This window comes from Rhincodon typus, chromosome 6 (genome assembly GCF_021869965.1).
Source record: "Rhincodon typus isolate 14 chromosome 6, sRhiTyp1.1, whole genome shotgun sequence".
Lineage (NCBI taxonomy): Eukaryota > Metazoa > Chordata > Chondrichthyes > Orectolobiformes > Rhincodontidae > Rhincodon > Rhincodon typus.
Window position 1 is genome coordinate 1,831,387 of NC_063337.1, and position 21,576 is coordinate 1,852,962.

At 44.8% G+C, this 21,576-nt stretch overlaps 1 protein-coding gene across 2 annotated transcripts in view; it reads left to right on the top strand.

Annotated features, from left to right (window-relative positions):
• nup98 (nucleoporin 98 and 96 precursor) overlaps positions 1–21,576 on the top strand; it is a 72,908-nt gene that overhangs the window by 37,177 nt on the left and 14,155 nt on the right. For both annotated transcript variants that reach the window (XM_048597606.1, XM_048597607.1), the window contains 11 exons: positions 1,282–1,562; positions 4,322–4,435; positions 7,098–7,236; positions 10,240–10,417; positions 11,303–11,452; positions 12,400–12,576; positions 13,865–14,012; positions 14,402–14,828; positions 18,804–19,033; positions 19,650–19,919; positions 21,279–21,436. In XM_048597606.1, coding sequence (XP_048453563.1) covers positions 1,282–1,562; positions 4,322–4,435; positions 7,098–7,236; positions 10,240–10,417; positions 11,303–11,452; positions 12,400–12,576; positions 13,865–14,012; positions 14,402–14,828; positions 18,804–19,033; positions 19,650–19,919; positions 21,279–21,436 — 2,272 coding nt within the window. The remainder of the gene's footprint in view (positions 1–1,281; positions 1,563–4,321; positions 4,436–7,097; positions 7,237–10,239; positions 10,418–11,302; positions 11,453–12,399; positions 12,577–13,864; positions 14,013–14,401; positions 14,829–18,803; positions 19,034–19,649; positions 19,920–21,278; positions 21,437–21,576) is intronic.

The window sequence follows — 21,576 nt, forward strand, 5'->3', positions numbered from 1 at the left end:
TTAGCAACATTTTGCCTAATTTTATACTCTCTTCCTTTTGAAATCAAGGCCAACATTCCATTTGCCTTCCCTATTACCTGCTGAACTTGGATACTAGCTTTTAATGATTTATACATGAGGACCTCAAAACTGTCTGTGGTGTAGCTTTCTGCAGTCTTTCTCCATTTCAAAAAAAATGCTCTTGTATTCTTTCTGCCAGAGTACATAATCTCGCATTTTTCCCACTTTATATTTCATCTGCCAAGTCTTTACCTAGTCGCTTAACCTGTCTGTATCCCTTTGAAGACGCCTCATGTCTTCCTCATCACTTGCCTTCCTGCCTGTTTTTATTTCATCTGCAAACTTGGCCACAATACATTTTCTTTCCTCGTCCAAGACATTAATTTATATTGTAAATAATTGTGACCCTAACACTGATCCCACTGGTACTCAACTACTAAAAGGTTGCTATTTTGAAAATTCTCCCCATATCTAACTTTGTCTTCTGTTAGTAATCAGTCCTGTAATGAAACTAATACAAGATCCTGGCATTCCTTCCATTACAGCATTGTGGGTCTAGCTATAGTAAATGGACTGCAATGGTTCAAGAAAGCAACTCAGTGCCACCTTCTCAAAGGCACTTGTGGGTGGGAACAAATTCTGGCCCAACCAGCAACACCCACATCCTATAAGTAGCAAAAAATGTACTCTGGATTTCTTCACGTGGCTATCTCGGTCAGTTTGATTTTCTCAATCTATATGAAGGTTAAAGTCACCCAAACTACCAAGCGTGGTCCTGCAAAATAGCCTTCCATTTATATTCAACTAATGAGAAGAGTGGGAGGAATTATAGAATAGTGGACTATACTTTTCCAAATGTTTGGAAATACTTGTACAATCAATGCCACTTCGCTGCTCTTTTCCCATAATCCTGCAAACTTTTCCTTTCTCAAGCATTTATTTAACTCCCCTTCTCAGTTGCTATTGTGAATTCTTTTCTTCCTTCGCCAGCCTCTCACCCTATCTCCCATCATCTCACCTCTGACACCTAGCTGTACTTTTCGTGGAGAGCACAATGTCAGCTTCACCATGGAATTATACATGTGCTGGGTAATTGGAATAGAGATGTCCAGTAAGTCAAGACTTTTTCTTGTTGATTTCTCAATCTGAATCTCAAATTTCATTCAGAAAAACCTCTGGAGCCATTCCTGATATCAAGACCCCTTTGTGTGCTGTCTACAATCTCCATCTTTGTCATAAATGAATGCTGCAATTAATTAGTGTCTTGGTTCCTCCTCACAGTGAGCCAGAATGCAGGTTGGAGAGAGAGGATGATGACCAGCAGGTGAATAAATGCTACACCAACACCATAGTCAAACCAATCCCACAGACACCCGAGGGAGTAAACAGCAATAGACACCAGAACTCTGCCATGGATGATACCATCACTGAGATGAACTTAAGGAACAACCTGCGAAATGGCACATTGGAAGGGACCAGTGAAGATCCATGCTACATCGATGGGTCCCTGAATGAGGAGAGGGAGTCTGAGATCAATGATAATTTGCCGCCTCATCCAGCAGGTGAGCCCCACTGTAGGCTAAGGAGTTATCTTTTATAGTTGTCTAGCTAGTATTTGCAATTAGATCTAGGAATTTGCTTGTGACATTTGCTTTTAAACGTATAAGATTCTTAGGGGGAATGGCAGGGTAAATGTTGATGAGACTCTATTAATGGGAGAGTCTAGGATGGGGTGGCACAGTGGATTAGCAGTGCTGCCTCACCACCAGGAACCCAGGTTCGATGCCACCTTCGGGTGTGCAGTTTGTGTGTTCTCTGCGTGGGTTTTCTCTGGGTGCTCTGGTTTCCTCCCACAGTCCTTGGATTGACAGTGCTAAGTTGCCCATAGTGCTTGGGGATGTGCATGCTAGGTAGAGTAGCCATGGGAAATGCAGGGTTACAAGGATAGGGTAGGGAGATGGGTCCAGTGTGGGTGCAGTAGGGCTAAATGGCCTGTTTCCACACTAGGGATTCTTTTAGTAAGGATTGCCCTGTTAAGATAGAGATGAAGAATTTGTGAAGGGGTTCGAGCTGCTCTCTGTTATTATGAACTTCCAAGGGTAGTGAATCTTGTATAGAAAAATCGTAGGATCCATACAGCATGAAAAGAGGCCATTCAGCCCATCAAGTCTGCACCAACCCTCAAGAGCATCCCGAGAGCCCCACATCCTCAATCCTATCCCCATAAAACCATACTTCCCATGGCTAACCCACCTAGCTTGCATATCCCTGGACACAATGGGGAATTTAGCATGTCCAGTCCACCTAACCTGCACATCTTTGGACTGTGGGGGAAACCGAAGCACCCCGCAGAAACCCATGTAGATACAGAGAGAATGTGCAAACTGCACACAGACAATTGCCTGAGTCTGGAATCAAACCCATCCCTGGTGCTGTGAGGCAGCAGTGCTAACTGCTGAGCCAGTACACTGACCATGCTGTGGAATTAGTCTCCACAATAGTGTGATATGTGTCATTAAGTATATTCAGGTTGGAGATAGAGAGACTTTTTTTTTTCCTTAGAAAAGGTATCAAGGGTTATAGGGAAAAGGCAGGAAACGTAGAAGATAGGGGTAGGAGGAGGCCATTCGGCCCTTCGAGCCTGCTCCACCATTCGTCACAATCGTGGCTGATCGTCTAATTCGATAGCCTAATCCTGCTTTCTCCCCATAACCTTTGATCCCATTTGTCTGTTGTCTTGACCAGATGTTAAATTTCCCCTGGCTGGTTTTGAGCCCTAGCTAGAACAGTGGTTATGTTACCGGCCTAGTATTACAGAAACCTGGTCTGATAATCAAAAATTGGGATTTGAAATCTCAACATGGCAGTTTGTAAAAGGAATTCATTTAACGAGAGGGATCTGGCATTAAGTAATAGTGTTATTAGACCGTTGTAATAAAAAAAAGTCTCACTAATTTTTGTTTTGAAAGTTGTTTTTGCTCTATCTGTCCTGTGTGTAATATGGCTAATGTTAAATTTAGCTGTGAACTGGCGATCAACTCCAGTTTGTCTCCAGAAGGCCACCTGATGAAGGATTGTATTGGATTCAGAATTTAGACACTGTTTCAATAAGGGGCTTAGTACTGTTTGTAGCAGTCATCAAATGATTAACCCCTTAAGGGCACTGTAACAAAAAACAAAGGAAATTTATCAAAATTAGCACCTGTCTTGGGGACTGCTAAAGATTTCCAGTCCTGTGACACCCACTGGACATGTAGCAAGCAGCTCAAACCCACCAATAACCACTGCATACCTCCTCTGGGGGCAGACCTCCACAGCTGTGAAGGTGCTTGGATAGGTGGATAAGGTATTTAGAAAGACATACAGGATGCTTTCCTTCACTGGACAAGGTGTTGAATACCCAAGAGGCATGCAATGCTGGAACCTTCAGACACATTGGTTAGACCAAGATTGGAGTTTTGTGACTGTTCTAGGCACCACCTTTATAACAAGAATGTAATTGTTCTGGAGAGTACAGAGGGGATTTACAACAGTGTCACCAGGGCTGTGAAATGATAGCTGTGAAGAAAGATAAGATTGTTTTGTTTTCTTTAGTATAGGGGAAGCTGAAGGGTGACTTAAAGGTGTTTAAAATTGAGTGGCTTGGGTGGATGCACAGTAGAGATGGATTTCTTCTAAGCAGAGAGACCAATGGTCAGGGGCCCAGGTTTAAGGTGGTTGATAGCTTAAAGGTGACTTGAGAAAAATCGAGACTTCATTGCCCAGTTTGGAGGTTGAGGCAGAAGCCCTCCGCTCATTCACACCTGAAGGCTTTTAACCTGCAAGGTATGACCTATATGCTGGAAGATGGGGTTAGAATAGGTGACTTCTTCCTTCAGCTGAAGGAGAGAAAGTGGACTGAATGGGCCCTTTCATAACCGCGAAAGTGGGGCAGGCAGTTGGACGATGTGACCCACTCAGCAGCCTGGATGTGTCAATTACAACTTTAGGCAGGGCCAGTAGCAGCCTAATGAGGAAGGTTTCTAATGTACTTTCGCCCCACATGGCCAAAGGTCAGAGTGTGGGGCTGAAGTACAACTTAGTACAACCCTTCAAATAGTAGGACATTGGCTGCAGCCTCAGAAAACCTAAGTAAACATGGAATTCAGACTCCCCACGGCCACGCAAATCATAGCTAACCTGGGATTCTGTGAGCCTACTTGTGATTAGTGCTAGTCCAGGTGTTTGTTTTTCCCCTGTAGCCCTGATGATATGATACAATGCTTGCTTTTTTGTTGTATTTATCCAAACTGCACTGACGTTGGAGTGCAATCTGTTTTAGGCATAGTGCTGACTCGAGTCGGTTACTACACCATCCCTTCCATGGACGAACTGGCCCAACAAGTGAATGAGAACGGAGAATGTATCGTGGAGAACTTTACCATTGGCCGCAAAGGTGAGTGCTCAACAAGTGATACAACTGGGGTGAGGGTGACTTGGCAAATTGAGGCTGTTAATAGTCTGCACAGAGTCTAATACCTTTTAATGGGCAGGCAGCAAAACCTGCATAACATCTAGATGGGCCGATAAGTGACAAGTAATGTCATGCAAGTAATGTCAGGTCTCTAAGACTCACCCTCCAGTTTGAGAGGGAGAAGCAGGGATCAGATGTAATGATATTACAATTGAGTAAAGGGAACTACAAAGAAATGAGGGAGGAACTGGACAGCGGTGATTGGAAGAGGAGTCTAGCAGGGAAGACCGTGGAGCAGCAATGGTAAGAGTTTCTTGGGGTAATTCAGGAGGTACAGCAGAAATCCATCCCAAGGAAAAAGAAAGATACCAAGGGGAGGATGCAGAAACCAAGGAAAGTCAGGGACAGCATAAAAGCAAAAGAAAAGGCGTATGTTGCATTAAAGATTAGTGGGAAGCCAAAGGGTTGGGAAGCATTTAAAAATTCCAGTGGACAACTGGAAAAGTAATAAGGGGGGAGAAAATGAAATGAGAGTAAGCTACCTAGCAATAAAAAAGAAGATTGTAAATTTTTTTTAGATACCTAAATGGTGGGAGGCAAGAGTGGATATTGGACCACTGGAAAATGAGGCTGGAGAGGCAGTAATGGGGAACAAAGAAATGGCACAGGAGCTGAATAGGCAGGTACTTTGTATCAGTTTTCACAGCAGAAAAAAGCATTGCCAGAACTTCAAGAGAGTCAAGGCATAGAGATGGGTGTAGCAGCTATCACTGAGGAGAAGGTACTGGGGAAGCTGAAAGGTCTGAAGGTGGATAAATCACCTGGACCGGATGGACTACGCCCTAGAGTTCTGAAGGAGACAATTATGGAAATTGTGGCGGCTTTGGCTGTGATTTTTTTTTTATAGCACCCTCCTTGACTCTAGTGATTGCTAAAGGACTCAAATGGCTGGTGTAACACCCCTGCTTGAGAAGGGAGGGAGTCAGAAGACAAACTATAGCCCTGCTCGCCTGATCTCAGTTGTTAGTAAGATTTTAGAGTTCATTTTTTAAGAATGGGATTGCAGTGCACTTGGAAGTGGATGACAAAATAGGGCAGAGTCAGCACGGCTTCATCAAGGGGAGGTCACGCCTGACAAATCTGTTAGAATTCTTTGAGGAGATAACGAGATTTGTTTGTACGTGATTTGTTTGGATTGCCAGAAGGCACAACAAGGTGCTGCATAGGAGACTCCTAAATAAGATAAGAGCCCATGCTGTTAAGGGCCAGGGTACTGGCATGGCTAGAGGATTGGCAGACTAGCAGAAAGCAGAGAGTAAGGACAAGGGGTCTTTTTTGAGATGGCAGCCAGTGACTAGTGGACTTGTGAAGGGGTCCATTATGGGACCCCAACTATTCACATTGTATATAAAGATCTGGGCGAAGGAACTGAGGGCATTGTTGCTAAGTTTGCAGATAACACAATGATAGGTTGAGGGACAGATAGTGTTGAGGAAGTGGGGAGGCTGCAGAAAGACTTGTTTAGGGTGGGAGAGTGGGCAAAGGAGTGGCAGATGGAATACAGTGTGGGAAGATGTGAGTTTATGCACTTTGGTAGGAAGAATAGATGTGTAAGCTATTTTCTAAATGGAGAAAGGCTTCAGAAATCTGAAGCACAGTGACTGGAGTCCCAGTTCAGGATTCTGTTAGGGTTATCATGCAGGTTTAGTTGGCCGTTAGGAAGGCAAATGCGGTGTTAGCATTGATTTCAAGAAGGCTAGAATACAAGGGAAGAGGTGTATTATTGAGGCTGTTAAAAGCTTTGGTCAGACTACATTTGGAATATTGAAAGCAGTTTCGGACTCTATATGGAGGGGGTCCTGAGGAGGTTTAAGAGAATGATCCTGTCAATCAATGGCTTATTTGAGGAGTAGTTGAGGACTCTTGAGTCTATGCTTGATGGAGTTTAGAAGATTGAGAGGGGGATCTGATTGAAACTTACAGAATACTGAGAGGCCTGGATAGAGTGCATGTGGAGTAAATGTTTCCACCAGTAGGAGAGATTAGGACCAGAAGGCTCCGCCTCAGTGAAAGGACACCCCTTTTAGATTAAGGAATTTCTTCACGCAGACTGTGGTTAACCTGTGGAACTCACTGCTGTGGAGGCCAGGTCACTGTATTTAAGACCAAGCTGGGTTTTTGACTAGTAAGGGGAGAAGGCAGGAGGATGGGGTTGAGAAACATCAGGCACATATCAAGCAGGACAGACTTGATGGGCCAAATGACCTAATTATGATCTTATGTCTTATGATGAAGACAACTCACCAATACCTGTCAAAGATGGCTAGGGATGAACAGTAAGTGCATGCTTTGCCAGTGACACACCCGTTCTACGGAATGAACCAAAATACAGATCCGATTGTAATGAACTGTTATTCAGTCACTTCCCCTTTCTTTGCAAACTTGTTCACTGTGTTTTTCAGTTTTGGGAAAGCTGGTAAAATCTGTTTACCAGGAGTGTAAAATGTAACCTTTCTGCAAGGTGTAAGGGATTAAAGAGGAGGGCAGGGTGAGAGGAGGCTATCTGGTGGGGTAATAAGGGAGCATGGTCTCAGGGTGGTGCGTGCCAGATATTTGCTGTTAACCTGCTTATTTTAAAACCCAGGTTACGGTTCTATATACTTCCCTGGCGTTGTGAATCTCACCAACATGAATTTGGATGAGATTGTGCATGTCCGCAGGAAGGAGGTGATCGTCTACCTGGATGATGAGAAAAAGCCCCCAGTGGGTGAGGGCCTGAACAGGTACAAATCAGAATGGCTGCATTGGGAGTGACGCATGCAATGCTAATGTGATCAAAGGTTGTCCAAACCTTGGGGCATGCGGGTGTTTGAAATTCACAAGGACACAAATTGTCTGAAGTTTGAGTGAGGTCCCAGCAGAAGTGCTATATTCCATTCTCAGCATTGCAGCTGCACAGTGGTCCCAAGATCAATTGATGCCCGAGTGAACGTAGAGTGGTTTCACCCAAAACGTCCACCCGATTCCCAATCCCAGAAGTCCACGTTTGAATCCCTGTAGTCAGGTTACCATCGTCAGTGACAGTTGGGATGTGACAGCCTAGTGGTGTTATTGATGGAGTGTTAGTCTAGAGACCCAGGTAATGTTCTGTGGAACCAGCTTTGAAACCCGCCATGACAGATGGTGGAATTTGAATTCAATAAAAGTCTGTAAATAAGAGTGCAGTGATGACCATGAAACCATTGCTAATTGTTGGAAAACCCCATCTGCTTCACTAATGTCCTTTGGGAAGGAAACTGACATCCTTACCTGTCTGGTCACCATATGACTCTGGACCCACAGCAATGTGGTTGACTCTTAACTGTACTCTGGGCAGTTAGAGATGGCCAATAAAACCAGCAATGCCCTCTACTTGAATATTAAAAAAAGTTAACTATCAAAGCAGCTCTTTTGAGATAAAGATCAATGGTCCTTTCTTGTGCTTTCCAACTTCTCTGCATCTTTTGATGCAGGGATCACACTATCCTCTTCCAGCATCCCTGCATTATTGTCCAGCTGAATGGGGATTACATTCACCTAGTCCATTTTTATCTGTCTAATTGTAGCCAAACAATTGTTTTCAATACTTTCCTGTTCCTGTTCTTGCACCATTATTCCTGCTGTTCTCCAGAATCAATCCCTCCTAATTCTGATCACCTCCTTGGGGACATCATCAAAAGATGACGTGTTAGTCTTCACATTTGCTGATGACATCCAGCTGTACCTCCCCACCATTTCTCTTGGCTCCTCCGCTGTTGTTAAATTTTCTGACTGCTTATCTTCATCCAGTACAGATGTAACAGAAATAATTTTCAATTAAATATTGGGAAGATTAAACCCTTTGTTTTTGATCCCCACTCCAAGCTGTGTTCCTGAGTTAATGACTTTTCTTTCCCTTCCTGGCAACAGTCTGAGATTAAACCAGACTGTTTGCAACCTGAGGGTCCTATTTAATCTCGAGATAAGTTTCCAGTAAACTATCCACACCATCATCCAGACTGCCTGTTTCCAAATCCATGGCATTGCCTGATTTCACCCTGACGCAGCTCATCTGAACATCTCTCAAGCCTTTGTTGCCTCTCTGCTTGATCAGTCCAATGTGCCACTGGCTCTGTCGTGCTACTCTTCATAAACTTGAGGTCTTCCAAAAGCTTGCTGTCCATTTCCTAACTTGTACCATTCCCTAACAGCACTCGTCTCAAGCTGCATCGTCTCCCGGCCAAACAATATCATCATTTCAATTTCAGCAAATTAAAGACAATTGTGGATGCTGGAAATTTGGAACAAAAACAGAATGCTGCAGAAACCCAGCAGGTCGAGCAGCATCTGTAGAGAGACAAAGTTGACATTTTAACACTACTTCAGTTCAGTTTTCAACCTTATTTTCAAATTTCTCCATAACCCAACCCTTGCTATGTCTGTAACCTCTTCCAGCTGTACATCTTTCCATGATATCTGTGCTGTTGTAATTCTGGTCTTTTGTAAACCCAGTCATAATCACTCCACAATTGGCAACGAATCTTCAGCTTCTTTCCCCCATCCCCACCCCCACCCCGCTCACCTTCCTGGTATCTGTCTGTCTTTCAGACACTCCTTAAATCTGAACATTTTAACCTAGTATTTAGTCATCTGACCTCATCTTCTAATGTGGCTTAGTGTCAATTTTAAACCCCCAGGACACTTTATCATGTTAAAGGCATCGTATAAGTAGAAACAGCATTTAACCTGTCCCCAGTTACTGACTTGCCAAGCAGTTTGCTTAACCTCTTTGCTAAACTTTGACTTTCTTTTCCCCGTTCCTTAATCCTTTCTTCTTAATCCTATTCCTTTCTTCCTGATCTGATGCTGTTGAATGATCTCTGCTCCCTTTTCTTGTCTTTTAGTCCTCAATAGGATTTCTACAGCAGGATGCCCAGAGAGGCATGTGATGCTCGAACTGTGACCTAATTTTAAGATTTCCTTGCTTTTTTTTATATTCATTGCCCTTGTATATGTATTTTAATCACTGTTTTGTGTTCTTCTGTTGTCTGCAATGTTCACTTAATCCAACTCCTCCACCTGAACCTTTGATTTCTTTCCTTGTTTGACTGCCTCACCAGGTTCCGTGACACAGAACAGAAAGGGGCTATTTGGCCCATTGTACCTGTGCTGGCTCTTTTGTAACAGCTTACCCAATACCCCTATTCACGTGCCTGTTCCAAACAGCCTGAAAAATGCCTGATAAGTATTTATCCATGTCCCTTTTGAAATTTTCCATTGAATTTGCTTCCACTGACCTTTTCAGCCAACATGTTCCAGATCCTAAAACTGTTTTGTGACAAAGTGTTTTCCTTGGCTGTTTTATCATACATCTAAAATTGTCGACTGGTTACTACCCATCACACCAGTGGAAATAATAGCAAGGGAGAAATCCTTCATAATTCTGCATTCCTATTAAAGCTCCCCTAACCACCTCTGCTATAAGGAGAACAATCCCAGTTCTTCCACTTTCTCCATAGGAACTGATGTTCCATATTCTCAGTATTAATTTAGGAAATTTTCTCTACAAATGATGCCTTTTGTTGGGGTGAAGTTACATGGGTTCCATTAGCCAAAAGCCATGCTTTGTGTTTGAACTATTCATCTTGCAATACTACAATTTAAACATACTTCATTGGCTGTAAAGGGGCTTCATGACAAACACTATAATAACTATAAATGCTCGCTCTTCTCCCACCCGCTCCTCCACTGCCTCTCTCTTTGCAAAGACGAGCTGAGGTAACGTTGGATGGAGTCTGGCCTACTGACAAGACCACTCGCTGTCTGATCAAGTCACCTGAACGCCTGATGGAGATGGGTTTTGAGGAGAGACTGGAGAGTTCATCGCGCAAGCAGGGCGCTCGCTTCCTGGAGTATAGGTCCGAGACTGGTTCCTGGGTCTTTGAGGCAAGTATTGACCTTGTTGCATTTTGTCCTCGGTTCTTTCTTCTCTCTACCACGGAGAGAGCCTCAGTGAGTCTAATGTCAGCATGTTCACATGTTGAACTGAATCAGGAGCAGGTTTGAATCTCACTAAGGCTACAAACTGAGAATATTTTAGTTTTCAGCTGTCTGCAGGAGTTTCAATTAAAAATTCCTCACTCCTTGCCCTTGTGCCAGCTTTCCTTTGTTATTGCCCTTGATCCCTTTCTCCCATCTCACTGGCTTTTGTAGAGTAGGTTGGTCTATGGTACAAACCTGGCGGAGAGACCTAAATAGCTGGAAAGGTAAAATGGCACTCTGAAGCCCCAGATATTCTCCAATTAATAACAGCCTTCATTGCTCCAAAAACTGTTTGTATAACTTTAATATTAGACACAGCCCATTGCACTGCTGTTTAATCTGGAATTTCATGTGTTCTGGATTACTGACGCTTCACCGACATAGCCCACTTTGCATTGCCTCCCCCCAAAAATGCACAAATTGTTTGAGGCAGCATAGGGCTTGGTGGAACGGGGTGCTCTCTACCCAACATTCACAGTGTCAGAGAAAGCGTTCCATCTCTGCGATTGTATGTTTTCTCACAACTGACCCTCGGGTAAAGGGTATTCCGTGCTGCCATGCTGAGTACATTACACTGTTTCCTACATTGGAACAGTGACTGCACTTATGAAATTGTGATTGGCAGTCAGAGATGCCATGGCTTTTAAGTGCACTACAGACATGCAGTTCAGTCTTGCTATGGCCATAAACTGGAATCTCCCAGTGACTGCTGTTACATAGTGACAGAGGCAGCCTTCAGGCTACATCACTTGGAGCTAACCGTTTGATTGCTGCATTTTCCCATTGCAGGTAACACATTTCTCCAAGTATGGGCTCCAGGATTCAGATGAGGAGGATAGTGAGCTGCCTTCAAAAGCTGAAACAAAGAAGATGAAAACAGCGGCTCTTCCTGATCAGGCAGCACAGGTCTGCAAACCAGTCACCACTCTGCAGCTGGAGGTAAATCCCCATCTAAGTGCACCTCCTTCCCAGCACCAGCTTTCTCTCCACAATAGCATTGTTGGTCTGCTATGTTGTCCCATTCAACTAGCCCATACCTGATCATCTTCGCAACTACGTTGACCTTTCTTTGCTCTATGGATACCCCAACCAAGCAGACTTCCAGCAATCTCATTTTAAAAGTTCCAATTGACACCCTCCTGCCACCATTGAAGAGAAGCCACATTTATGATTTTAAGGAAGTGGGGTGGAGAATGAGACATCATTAGATTCCGGTGTTGTTTTAAACACCACCTGTGTTAGATTCTCAATTTGAGGAATGCAAGTTCAACAATACAGTGTGGATTATGACAGTCCAGGCAATAAAAAGCTGTGCTTCAGCCATCAGCCATTGCTTGGTGGTTAGTGCACTGGCCTTTCAAGTCATAAAGTTGTGGGTTCAAGTCCCACTGCAGAGACCTGAGCCTGCAGGGCTGACTTTTCGGCACAATGCACTGCTTGAGTGAGTTAGACTAAGGCTCTGTTTGATTTTCCCATCTGCCTGTATGGGTCAGAGGGTGCTATCCAAAGTGGGGTATGGGGACACCTCTCGAATGTGTGGGGCCTATGTTTATCCAATAACCAATATTATTGACAAAGTAGTTAATGGTTTTTGCATTTCTCAATATGGGGATCTTTCATTGTTTGTGACATTTGCGAGCATTTTGATATGTAAGCACTTTGAAAGGTTGTGAAGGGAACTCGTGCAAATGTGGAGTGACCCATCAAGTTACAGGAAATATTTTTTCTTGTAAAAAATGCATGATTAAACCTCTAATTGTTAGCTTCCTCAATCTTTGGACATTGAATAGCGCACATCTTTGCTGTGCTTAATAATCTACTCATTGAGCCTGCACTGTGAACCAGTACTGTTCTCGGTGATCTAACAGAGCTGAACTTTCCAATAGAGCCCATTGATGCAGCAGGTGGGGCGTGTGAACGAGCTTGATAGTGACATGGCTGACATCACCCAAGAGCCCATGCCGGACAGTTTCCTGGATGAGGACATCAGTGAGGACCAGGACCCTGTGTCGGCCTCCAGTAACATCGCATCCAGCTTGGGCATCAACCCGCACTCTCTTCAGGTAATGAGCTCTTTGTGAATGGCACATAGTGCTGGAGCCTGGCATTCTTCGCTGTGGTAACCATGGGGGATTCTGGTACAGCTATGCAGGCAGAAGCAGATAACAGCTGAACTCTTTGACCAGGTATCAAGGTAGCATGGGCTGTCACCCCACTTGAGTCTGTTCCCTGCTCTGTTACTAATTTGCCTACCAGGACAGGGTTGCGGGCTGACACTTAATGACCTTCCTACGTCATTACGCAAGGTCAGAAGAAGTTTGTTCCTCCTTCGATTCTAGTAATATTGCTTGGAGAAAAGGCAGGGGAATACATGCTGAATGGTAGGACCCTGGGAAGCACTCAGAATCGGGGGACCTTGTGTGTGTGGACACTAATCCCCTAAGGTATCAGGACAGGTAGATAAAGTGGATCAGAAAGTGTATGGGATACTTTGCTCTTAAACTTTATGCATCAACTACTAAAGCCGAAAGGTGATGCTGGAACTGTATAAAATGTTGGTTAGGCCACAGCTTGAGCATTGTGTGCAGTTCTGGAAACCACATTATAGGAAGGATGTGATAGCAGTGGAGAAGATACAGAGGAGACTGAAAGGGGTCATGATTATGCCGTATAAAATTGAGGATGTAGATGGGAAGAAACTTTTCCCTTTGAAAGTATCAGTGACAGGGAGGCATAGATTTAATGTAAGGGGATGTGAGATGGTGGTGGGAATCTGGAACTCACTGCCTGCAAGAGTGGGAAAGGCAGAAACCCTCACAGCATTTAGATGTACATTTGCAATGCTAAGGCTTATGGACCTCGTGCTGGGAGATGGGATTCAAATAGCAAGGTGCTTGTTTTTTGACTGGTGTAGACTTGATGGGCTGAAGGGCCTTTTTCAGTGGTGTTGACCTCTGACTCTGATTCTTAAATCCATGTCGTGGCTGAATCAGGATCTGGCTTCAGCATTTCTGACACATGATGATAACTCAGTGGTGGTCCCCCAATTGTCCCATTGCCCAAAAGAACCCAATCTTTTCCTTCCTCCCCAGCCCATGCTGTCCCCTCCACCCCCAGCACATCCCCACACCCTTCACCTCATTGCCACTTTTAATGATCCCAAATTTTTATTTAATTTTTCAATAAAAATGTCAAATTTGCAAACAGCCCTGGTGGACTTTGGAGATCTGTTCCTTGGATTACAAGTCCACTGTGCCAGCATACTAATTGGAACTTTTGAAGGTATTCAACCGGTGCTCAGAATCAACAATCCAAGCTGGATTTTTTTTTCCCCCTTCTCTGCCTCTCCAGGTAATGAAGGCCTCGCTGTTTAGTGAAGATGAGGAAGTAGATAGAATTCAAAATCAGCACTTTAAACATTTGACAAATGAAGAACATTGCCTGCGAACATTACCACGACAGATCTTACTAAGGCATGGTGAAAGATCAAAAAGCTCAGGTAAGTGATGGTCTTGTGATGAGTTTGTACAACCAACAATTAAGCAGAACTAACGACAGAGACTTTCCCTGCTCTTGTTCAAGGTGCCTGGTTTTATGGTATGGTTCACCAGAAAAGTTCTTTCAACGATGGGGGCCATGTAGTGGGTGCTTTAACTGAACCCATACTGTAACTATGGATCGATTTTATAAAAAAAAACAAAACAGTAAAGCAGTTAAGACTTCATGGCAAACTAGCACATTTCATGTTGTTATTAAATTTCATGACTAAACAAAAATTAAGTTGTATCTTTGGGGTTGTTAGGACCACACTGTAACCATTGCCCTGATGTGTGTATCATTGTCCAGAAGGTGACTGAGACGGAATATTTCTCGTTGACTTTGTTCCAGGTGGAGGTATGTTTAATTGCTCCTTTGTCAAAAAGCTCCTGCCTTTCAGTGTCCATCAGGAGTCGAGGCAGTACCACGCTCCGACCACTCTGGAGATTCGTCGCTCACCGCCCCATCATCCCTGGCCAGTGGCAGGCCAGCTGCCCTCTGTGTTCACTGTGCCCACCCAGCTGCCAGAGTTGCAGCTGAAGACTGTGGGAATTAGGCGACACCAGAGACTGGTGCCAATGGAGCAGTCGGTTACCAACGGCAAAGGGAAGCTTCTGATGGATATGGCCCTTTTTGCTGGTCGCTCGTTCCGAGTGGGCTGGGCACCCAACTGCACACTCTGCCACAGTGGGGAGCTGCTGAGTCATGTGACAGAATGTGATACTGACCCATGCGATGTGGAGTGTAACTTCTTTCCAAAACCAGCAAAGATCAAACAGTGAGTACTGTACATTACTGAGATTAGGCTGTGAATCTGGGTGTGTGAAGTGTCATATAATAGAATCATAGAATCGTTACAGTGTGGAAGCAGGCCATTTGGCCCATCTAAGCTCTGAAGAGCATCCCATCCTCCCTTCCCTATCCCTGTAACCCGACATTTCCCATGGCTATCCCACCTAGCCTGCACACCCCTGAACACCACTAGGCAATTTAGTATGGCCAATCCACCTAACCCGCACATCTTTTTAGACTGTGGGAGAAGACCGGAAACCCACGCCAACACGGGGAGAATGTGCGAACCCCACACAGACGGTCGCCCAAGGCGGGAATAGAACTCTGGTCCCTGGCGCTGTGAGGCAGCAGTGCTAACTGGGACACTGTGCCACCCCAAAACAATTTCAATATTCACTTGAACTGTGGTAGCCAGCTGTACAATCAGTAATGACATGCTTGCCTTTTTTTTTGGGCGAAAAACCCCTACAGCTTTGCATTCGTTCAATTCCATCTGTTTTGCTTGTCTGCCCAATAAATACTTTTGTTTTGCCAAATGCAGCTGTGCCTTCAGTTTCCTAGGCTTTAAACTCTGGAATTTTCTCCCTTAATGTTATCCTTCTCCTCGAAGATTCTCCGTTTGAAACCCATCACTTGAGCTGATAGCTGATTAGTGTCAGTTTGTATGACTATGTTCAAGATGCTACAGAAATGCCAGCAGTTGTGCTGCCTGATCAGATTTATCAAGGTCTACAGCAAAGGTGGAAGCAGAGAAGGAAAGGCAAAACTTGACGTGGTCTCTTGTAAAGGAGGTACAATCAAGTAAAGGTCAAGATGAAGCTTTCTGACACTTGCTGCATCAGAGTTGTCAAGGTCTACAGTGCACAAAAAGGCCCATTGTGTCTCTGCTGATCAAAAGCAAGCACCTAACTGTTCTAATCCCATTTTCCAGCACTTGGCTCATAGCCTTTTATGCCTTAGCATCACAAGTGCACATCTGTATACTACTACAGTGTTGTACAGGTTTAGCCTCTACCACCCTTCATACCTGGTGTCAACCCAGTGAACCTTCTCTGGACTGCCCCAATGCCTTATCTTTCCTTTTGATAAGGAACCTAAAACTGTTCACAGCATTCCAACTGTAGTTTGTGCCTTGCTTAGCTTTAGCAAGGTTCAGTCTTCCTTTACCCATGCTTGGGGAGCAACTCCAGATTACCCAGTCTGTCCAAATAATGAACCCCTTCATCCCCTGTATCACTGTGGCCATTTTCCTCCTCTGTACCCTGTACAAGTAATTTTTGTTGATGGTCATTTATGTTGAGCAAGAACTATATATGGTGATATTAGCTGCTTTAACACAGACTCAAGAGTTGGGAAGCATGTAATGCCTCTCCACATGAGCCACGGATCGAGAAGGTAGTGTATGGGCTGCCTTATAGCTGCCAAGGACAGTTTGAACTTAGTTCTCAGAGTTCCTGTCTGTTGCCTACCAGACATTGTCCCTTCACCAGTGCAAGAGTCTGGCCCTGCCCAGTGTTAGCTACGGCTCCTTTAATCATCTTGTCACGAACTGAATCAGAGGCTGCAGGGCCTCATCACAAACACCTGCGCAGTATCCAGGCCAACATTCCCACAGCACAGCAAGGAAGCACTGGCAAGAGGCCTAATAGAGACCATTTCTTCCCTTCCTGGATTGTTTCTCGTGCATTACCTGCCTGTCTGTCTTGCTCGCTCACTTTCTTTCTTTTTCTTTGTGTTCTCAGTAAGTGATAAAACACTCATGCTCCCTCTCCCAACTACCAAGAACATCTTTCTGTTTCTCTGCAGTGCTTTTTTTTCTAAAAATGTAGACTAGCTGCAAAGGAACAGAGTTAAACTCCAATTATCTTAAGTTATGAAATTTCATTGAATCTGGTCATTCATCAGTTGACATCTACAAAGTTTGAAAATTAAAACTGTGGAAAGTTGATTGATTTAAAATCAGTATGGAGAAGTTGCAACTCTACCCAGTTTGGCCAGCAAGTGACTCCTGTCCCATAATGTGACTGACACTTGATGAATTCAGAGATTACACATCACTGTTTGGCAGCATCATCCAAATCCTAAGAACAGAATGAGTGGCGTTGAGGGGGAAGCCTTTTCATGATCTCTTTACACTTCCTCCTATGTGCCTGCAATTGGCTGCACACAAACCAAAGTGCCATAGCGCAGTTAATCATATCTTCCTTTGAGTAGGCACTGTCTTCTGAATGGGAGGACAGTGCCTGATCACTTAATATCCACACTACATATTGCATAGAATTTACAACACAAACAGACTTCTTCTCACAACTGGCAGTCCTCTCCTACTTTGTTCATAGAACATAGAACAGTACAGGCCTTTCGGCCCACAATGTTGTGCCGACCTACTATCCGACTCTAAGATCAAACTACCCTGCATACCCTTCATTTTATTGTCATCCATGTGCCTATCCAAGAGTCACTTAAATGTCCCTAAAGTATCTGACTCCACTACCACTGCCAGCAGCGCATTCCACACACCCACCACTCTGTGTAAAGAACGTACCTCTGACATCTCCCCATATCTTTCTCCAGTCACCTTAAAATTATGCCCCCTTGTAATAGTCATTTCTGCCCTGGGGAAATGTCCCTGGCTGTCTATGCCTCTCATCCTTCTTCGCTCCAATGAATAAAGCCCTAGCTCCCTCAACCTTTCCTCATAAGACCTGCCCTCCAGTCCAGGCAGCATCCTAGTAAATCTCCTCTGCACCCTCTCTAAAGCTCCCACATCTTTCTTATAATGAGGCGACCAGAACTGAACACACTATTCCAAGTGTAGTCTAACCAGAATTTTATGGAGCTGCGGTATAACCTCACAGCCCTTAAACTCAATTCCCCTACCAATGAAAGCCAACATACCATACACCTTCTTAACAACCCTATCAACTTGGGTAGCAACTTTGAGGGATCTGTGTACGTGGACCCCAAGATCCCTCTTCCTCCACACTGCCAAGAATCCTGCCATTAACCCTGTATTCTGCATTCAAATTTGACCTTCCAAAATGAATCACTTCACACTTTTCTGGGTTGAATTCCATCTGCCACTTCTTTGCCCAGTTCTGCGTCCTGTCAGTGCCCCATTGTAACTTACAACAGCCCTCCACGCTGTCCACAACTCCTCCAACCTTCATGTCATCGGCAAATTTGTTAACCCACCCTTCCACTTCCTCATCCAAGTCATTTATAAAGATCACAAAGAGCAGAGGTCCCAGAACAGATCCCTGCGGTCACCGAGCTCCAGGCTGAATACTTTCCATCTACTACCACCCTCTGTCTTCTATTTGACAGCCAGTTTTGTATCCAGACAGCCAAATTTCCCTGAATCCCATGCCTCCTTACTTTCTGAATGAGCCTACCATGGGGAACCTAATAAAATGCCTTGCTAAAATCCATATACACTACATCCACTGCTCGATGTTCATCAGTGTTTTTTGTCACATGCTCAAAGAATTCAATAAGGCTTGAGGCATGACCTGCCCCCCTCAAAGCCACGCTGACTATTTCTAATCAAACTGTGCTTTTCCAAATAATCATAACTACTATCTCTCCAAATCCTCTCCAATAATTTACCCAACACAGAAGTAAGACTGATTGGTCTGTAATTCCTAGGATTACCCTCATTCCCTTAAAAGGGAATGACATTTGCCACCCTCCAATCATCTGGAACTGCTCCAGTGGACAGTGAGGACAGAAAGATAATTGCCAAAACGGCAGCAGTCTCTTCCCTCGCTTCCCGTAGTTTATGTCGATAAGATACTATAATCACTTTGTAAAGTAACTTGCATCAACTTGGAGAAGCTGGCATCAGTATGTGGCTTGAACCTCGTGCTCTCCAACATGGCAGTGTTGCAGTAAACATAGCATTATATTGAGGAAACGCACGGGCCGAGGTTTGAATTGTCACTGTGCTTTGATTCTATAGTGTTTCAGAGCTTCCTTTCAAGGTGCATGTGGAGAAGGTGATGTTGAAGGACGAGGGAGTGAGACAGGATTTGTCTCTGTATACGGAGCAGCTGGAGATCGCTCTGCGCCACAGCCACGTGGGTACAGAGGATGACTGTCCATTTGCTGAACCTGAGCAGGGGGTGGAAGCGCTGCACGAGTATGCAGCTTGGATCCAAGAAGTTGAAGACAGGAGTGAAGAGACAGAAGGTAATTGAAGGGTGAAACCACTGTGGAATCTCCCCTCCATTTTTAAGTTTCCATCTTCACTTTTAAATTTGTCCAGGGCCTCCCCCTTTCTATCTTTTTCCCACTACCCTCTGAGGTCTCTGCACTCCTGATTTCAGTCTCTTGCACATCCTAATTTTAATTATTCATTCTAGAGGTCTTCACTATAGAGGATGTAACCAACATCCCCAAAATAGCTGAGAATCAGGAGATAGAAGGGAAGGGGGTACCTGGGGACTAAGCTGAGTTTAACCCAGTGTGGAGCTGGGGGAACTCAGCAGGCCAGGCAGCATCAGAGGAGCAGGAATGTTGACGTTTCCTTGTTGAAGGGTCCCGACCCGAAAAGTCGACTTTCCTGCTCCTCTGATTCTGCCCGACCTGCTGTGTTCCTCCAGCTCCACGCTGAGTTGACTCCTACTCCAGCATCGGCAGTTCTTATTATTGCCAAGCTGAGCTTAACATTTAGTTTTGAATTCACTGAGGAAGTTTTGATAGAAGAACCTCCCTCACTGTGTGATGTTTAATTCTCTGGGTGGATGGTCTGCAAATCCATGTAAATGGATTAACTGAAAAGAGACACCATGTGAATGTGTTGCAGGTATTGTGAGAAGCTGGTCGTTAGCATGGACGCTGTGTGAGGCTATCTGGGGTAACTTAAAGGAGCTGGAAGCTGCCTTTTCTGAGCCAAGTCCATACATCCAGCAGCTGGAGCGCAGGAAAGCATTCTCCCATTGGCTGTCTCGGACTGCGGAGGAGAGGATTGAGGAGGAGGTGGCTGTGTCTTGTCACAAGAGTCACGTCGATGCTGTCTTCAGCTATCTCACCGGGAAGAGAATCAGCGAGGCATGCAAACTTGCACAGCAGTCGGGTAATAGTGCCTCAAGTATTGACCGGTGGTTTCAGTTGTTGCTGGCCTTGGTTGGTGTGGTGAGCTGAGGTTGACATGCTCTGGGATTTTAAAACCACCAACCCCCAACGGAGCTGATTTCCAGCTCCAAGGAGGAGTTCAAAGTTGGACCAGGAGGATAGACTATTTAGTCCCACAAGCCTGTTCCACCTTTTACGGCTGTCTGCAGTCTGACTCCATATACCCACCAGCGCCCCCATATTCCTTCCGAGTTTTGGTTACGTTTACAGAAGTGATAGTCTAATATCGGTCATATGGAAGGTACTGGAATCTTCAGAAAGGAGATGATAAATGTACGTAGAAAATTATAGTGGGATTGCAGGAGTAGGCTGTTCAGACTCTTGAGCTTGTTCCACCATTCAATAAGATGGTGGCTTATCCATGGCCTAACTCCACACCCGCCTTTGGCTCAAATCCCTTAACTTTGCATAACATAGAACATACAGAGAATATGGAACAGTACAGCATAGTACAGGCCCTTCGGCCCACGATGTTGTGCTGACCTATTATCCTACTAAGATCAATCTACCCTGCATACCCTACATTTTACTATCCTCCATGTGCCTATCCAAGAGTCGCTTAAAAGTCTCAAGTATCTGACTCCACTACCACTGCCGGTAGTGCATTCCCCACACCCACCTCTCTCTGTGTGAAGAACCTACCTCTGACATCTCCCCTGTACCTTCCTCCAATCACCTTAAAATTATGCCCCCTCGTAAAAGTCATTTCTGCCCTGGGAAAAAGTCTCTGACTATCCACTCACGTCCTGACTTCCCAAAGTCTGTCCCACCATCTTCAAGGCACAAGTCAGGAGTGTGATGGAATACTCCCCACTTGTCTGGATGAGTGCAGTCCCAACAGCACTCAAGAAACTTGACCCCATCCAGGACAAAGCAGCCCTCTTGATTGGTACCGCATCCATAAATATCCACATCTTCCTCCACTGATACTCAGTAGCAGCAGTATGCACCACTTACAAGATGCATTGCAGAAATTCACCAAAGATCCTCCAATAGAACCCTTTCAAACCAACAACCACCTCCATCTAGAAGGACATGGGCAGCAGATACATGGGAACGCCACCCCTGTAAGTTCCTCTCCAAGGTACTCACCATCCTGACTTAGAAATATATCATCGTTCCTTCAGTGTCATTGAGTCAAAATCCTGGAATTGCCTCCCTAAGGGCATTGTGGGTCTATCTACAGCATATAGACTGCAGCAGTTGAAGAAATCAATTCACCACCACCTTCTGCAGGGCACATAGGGACGAACAATAAGTGATGTTCTCTGGGAGCTGACCTGAAGTTTGTGAATTGCAGGGGATCACAGGCTAGCCCTGCTGCTCGCTCAGGCTGCTGGAGGTCAGCAGGTCAGAGAGCTGCTAAACCTGCAACTTGCTGACTGGAGCCAGATGAAGGCTGACCCCTTCATCCAGGAGGAGAGGCTGAAGATATTTGCACTTCTGGCTGGGAAAGCAGTAAGTGTTCACTCAATCAAGAATACTAGGCTCCGTGGGATCTTTTGGTTCTGTCAGATTCTGCAGAGAAGTGGCAGAAACTGGCAGACAGTTCTTTGCGGATCAGTTCTCGTGGGGTGGGTCAACAATGGGAAATGCAA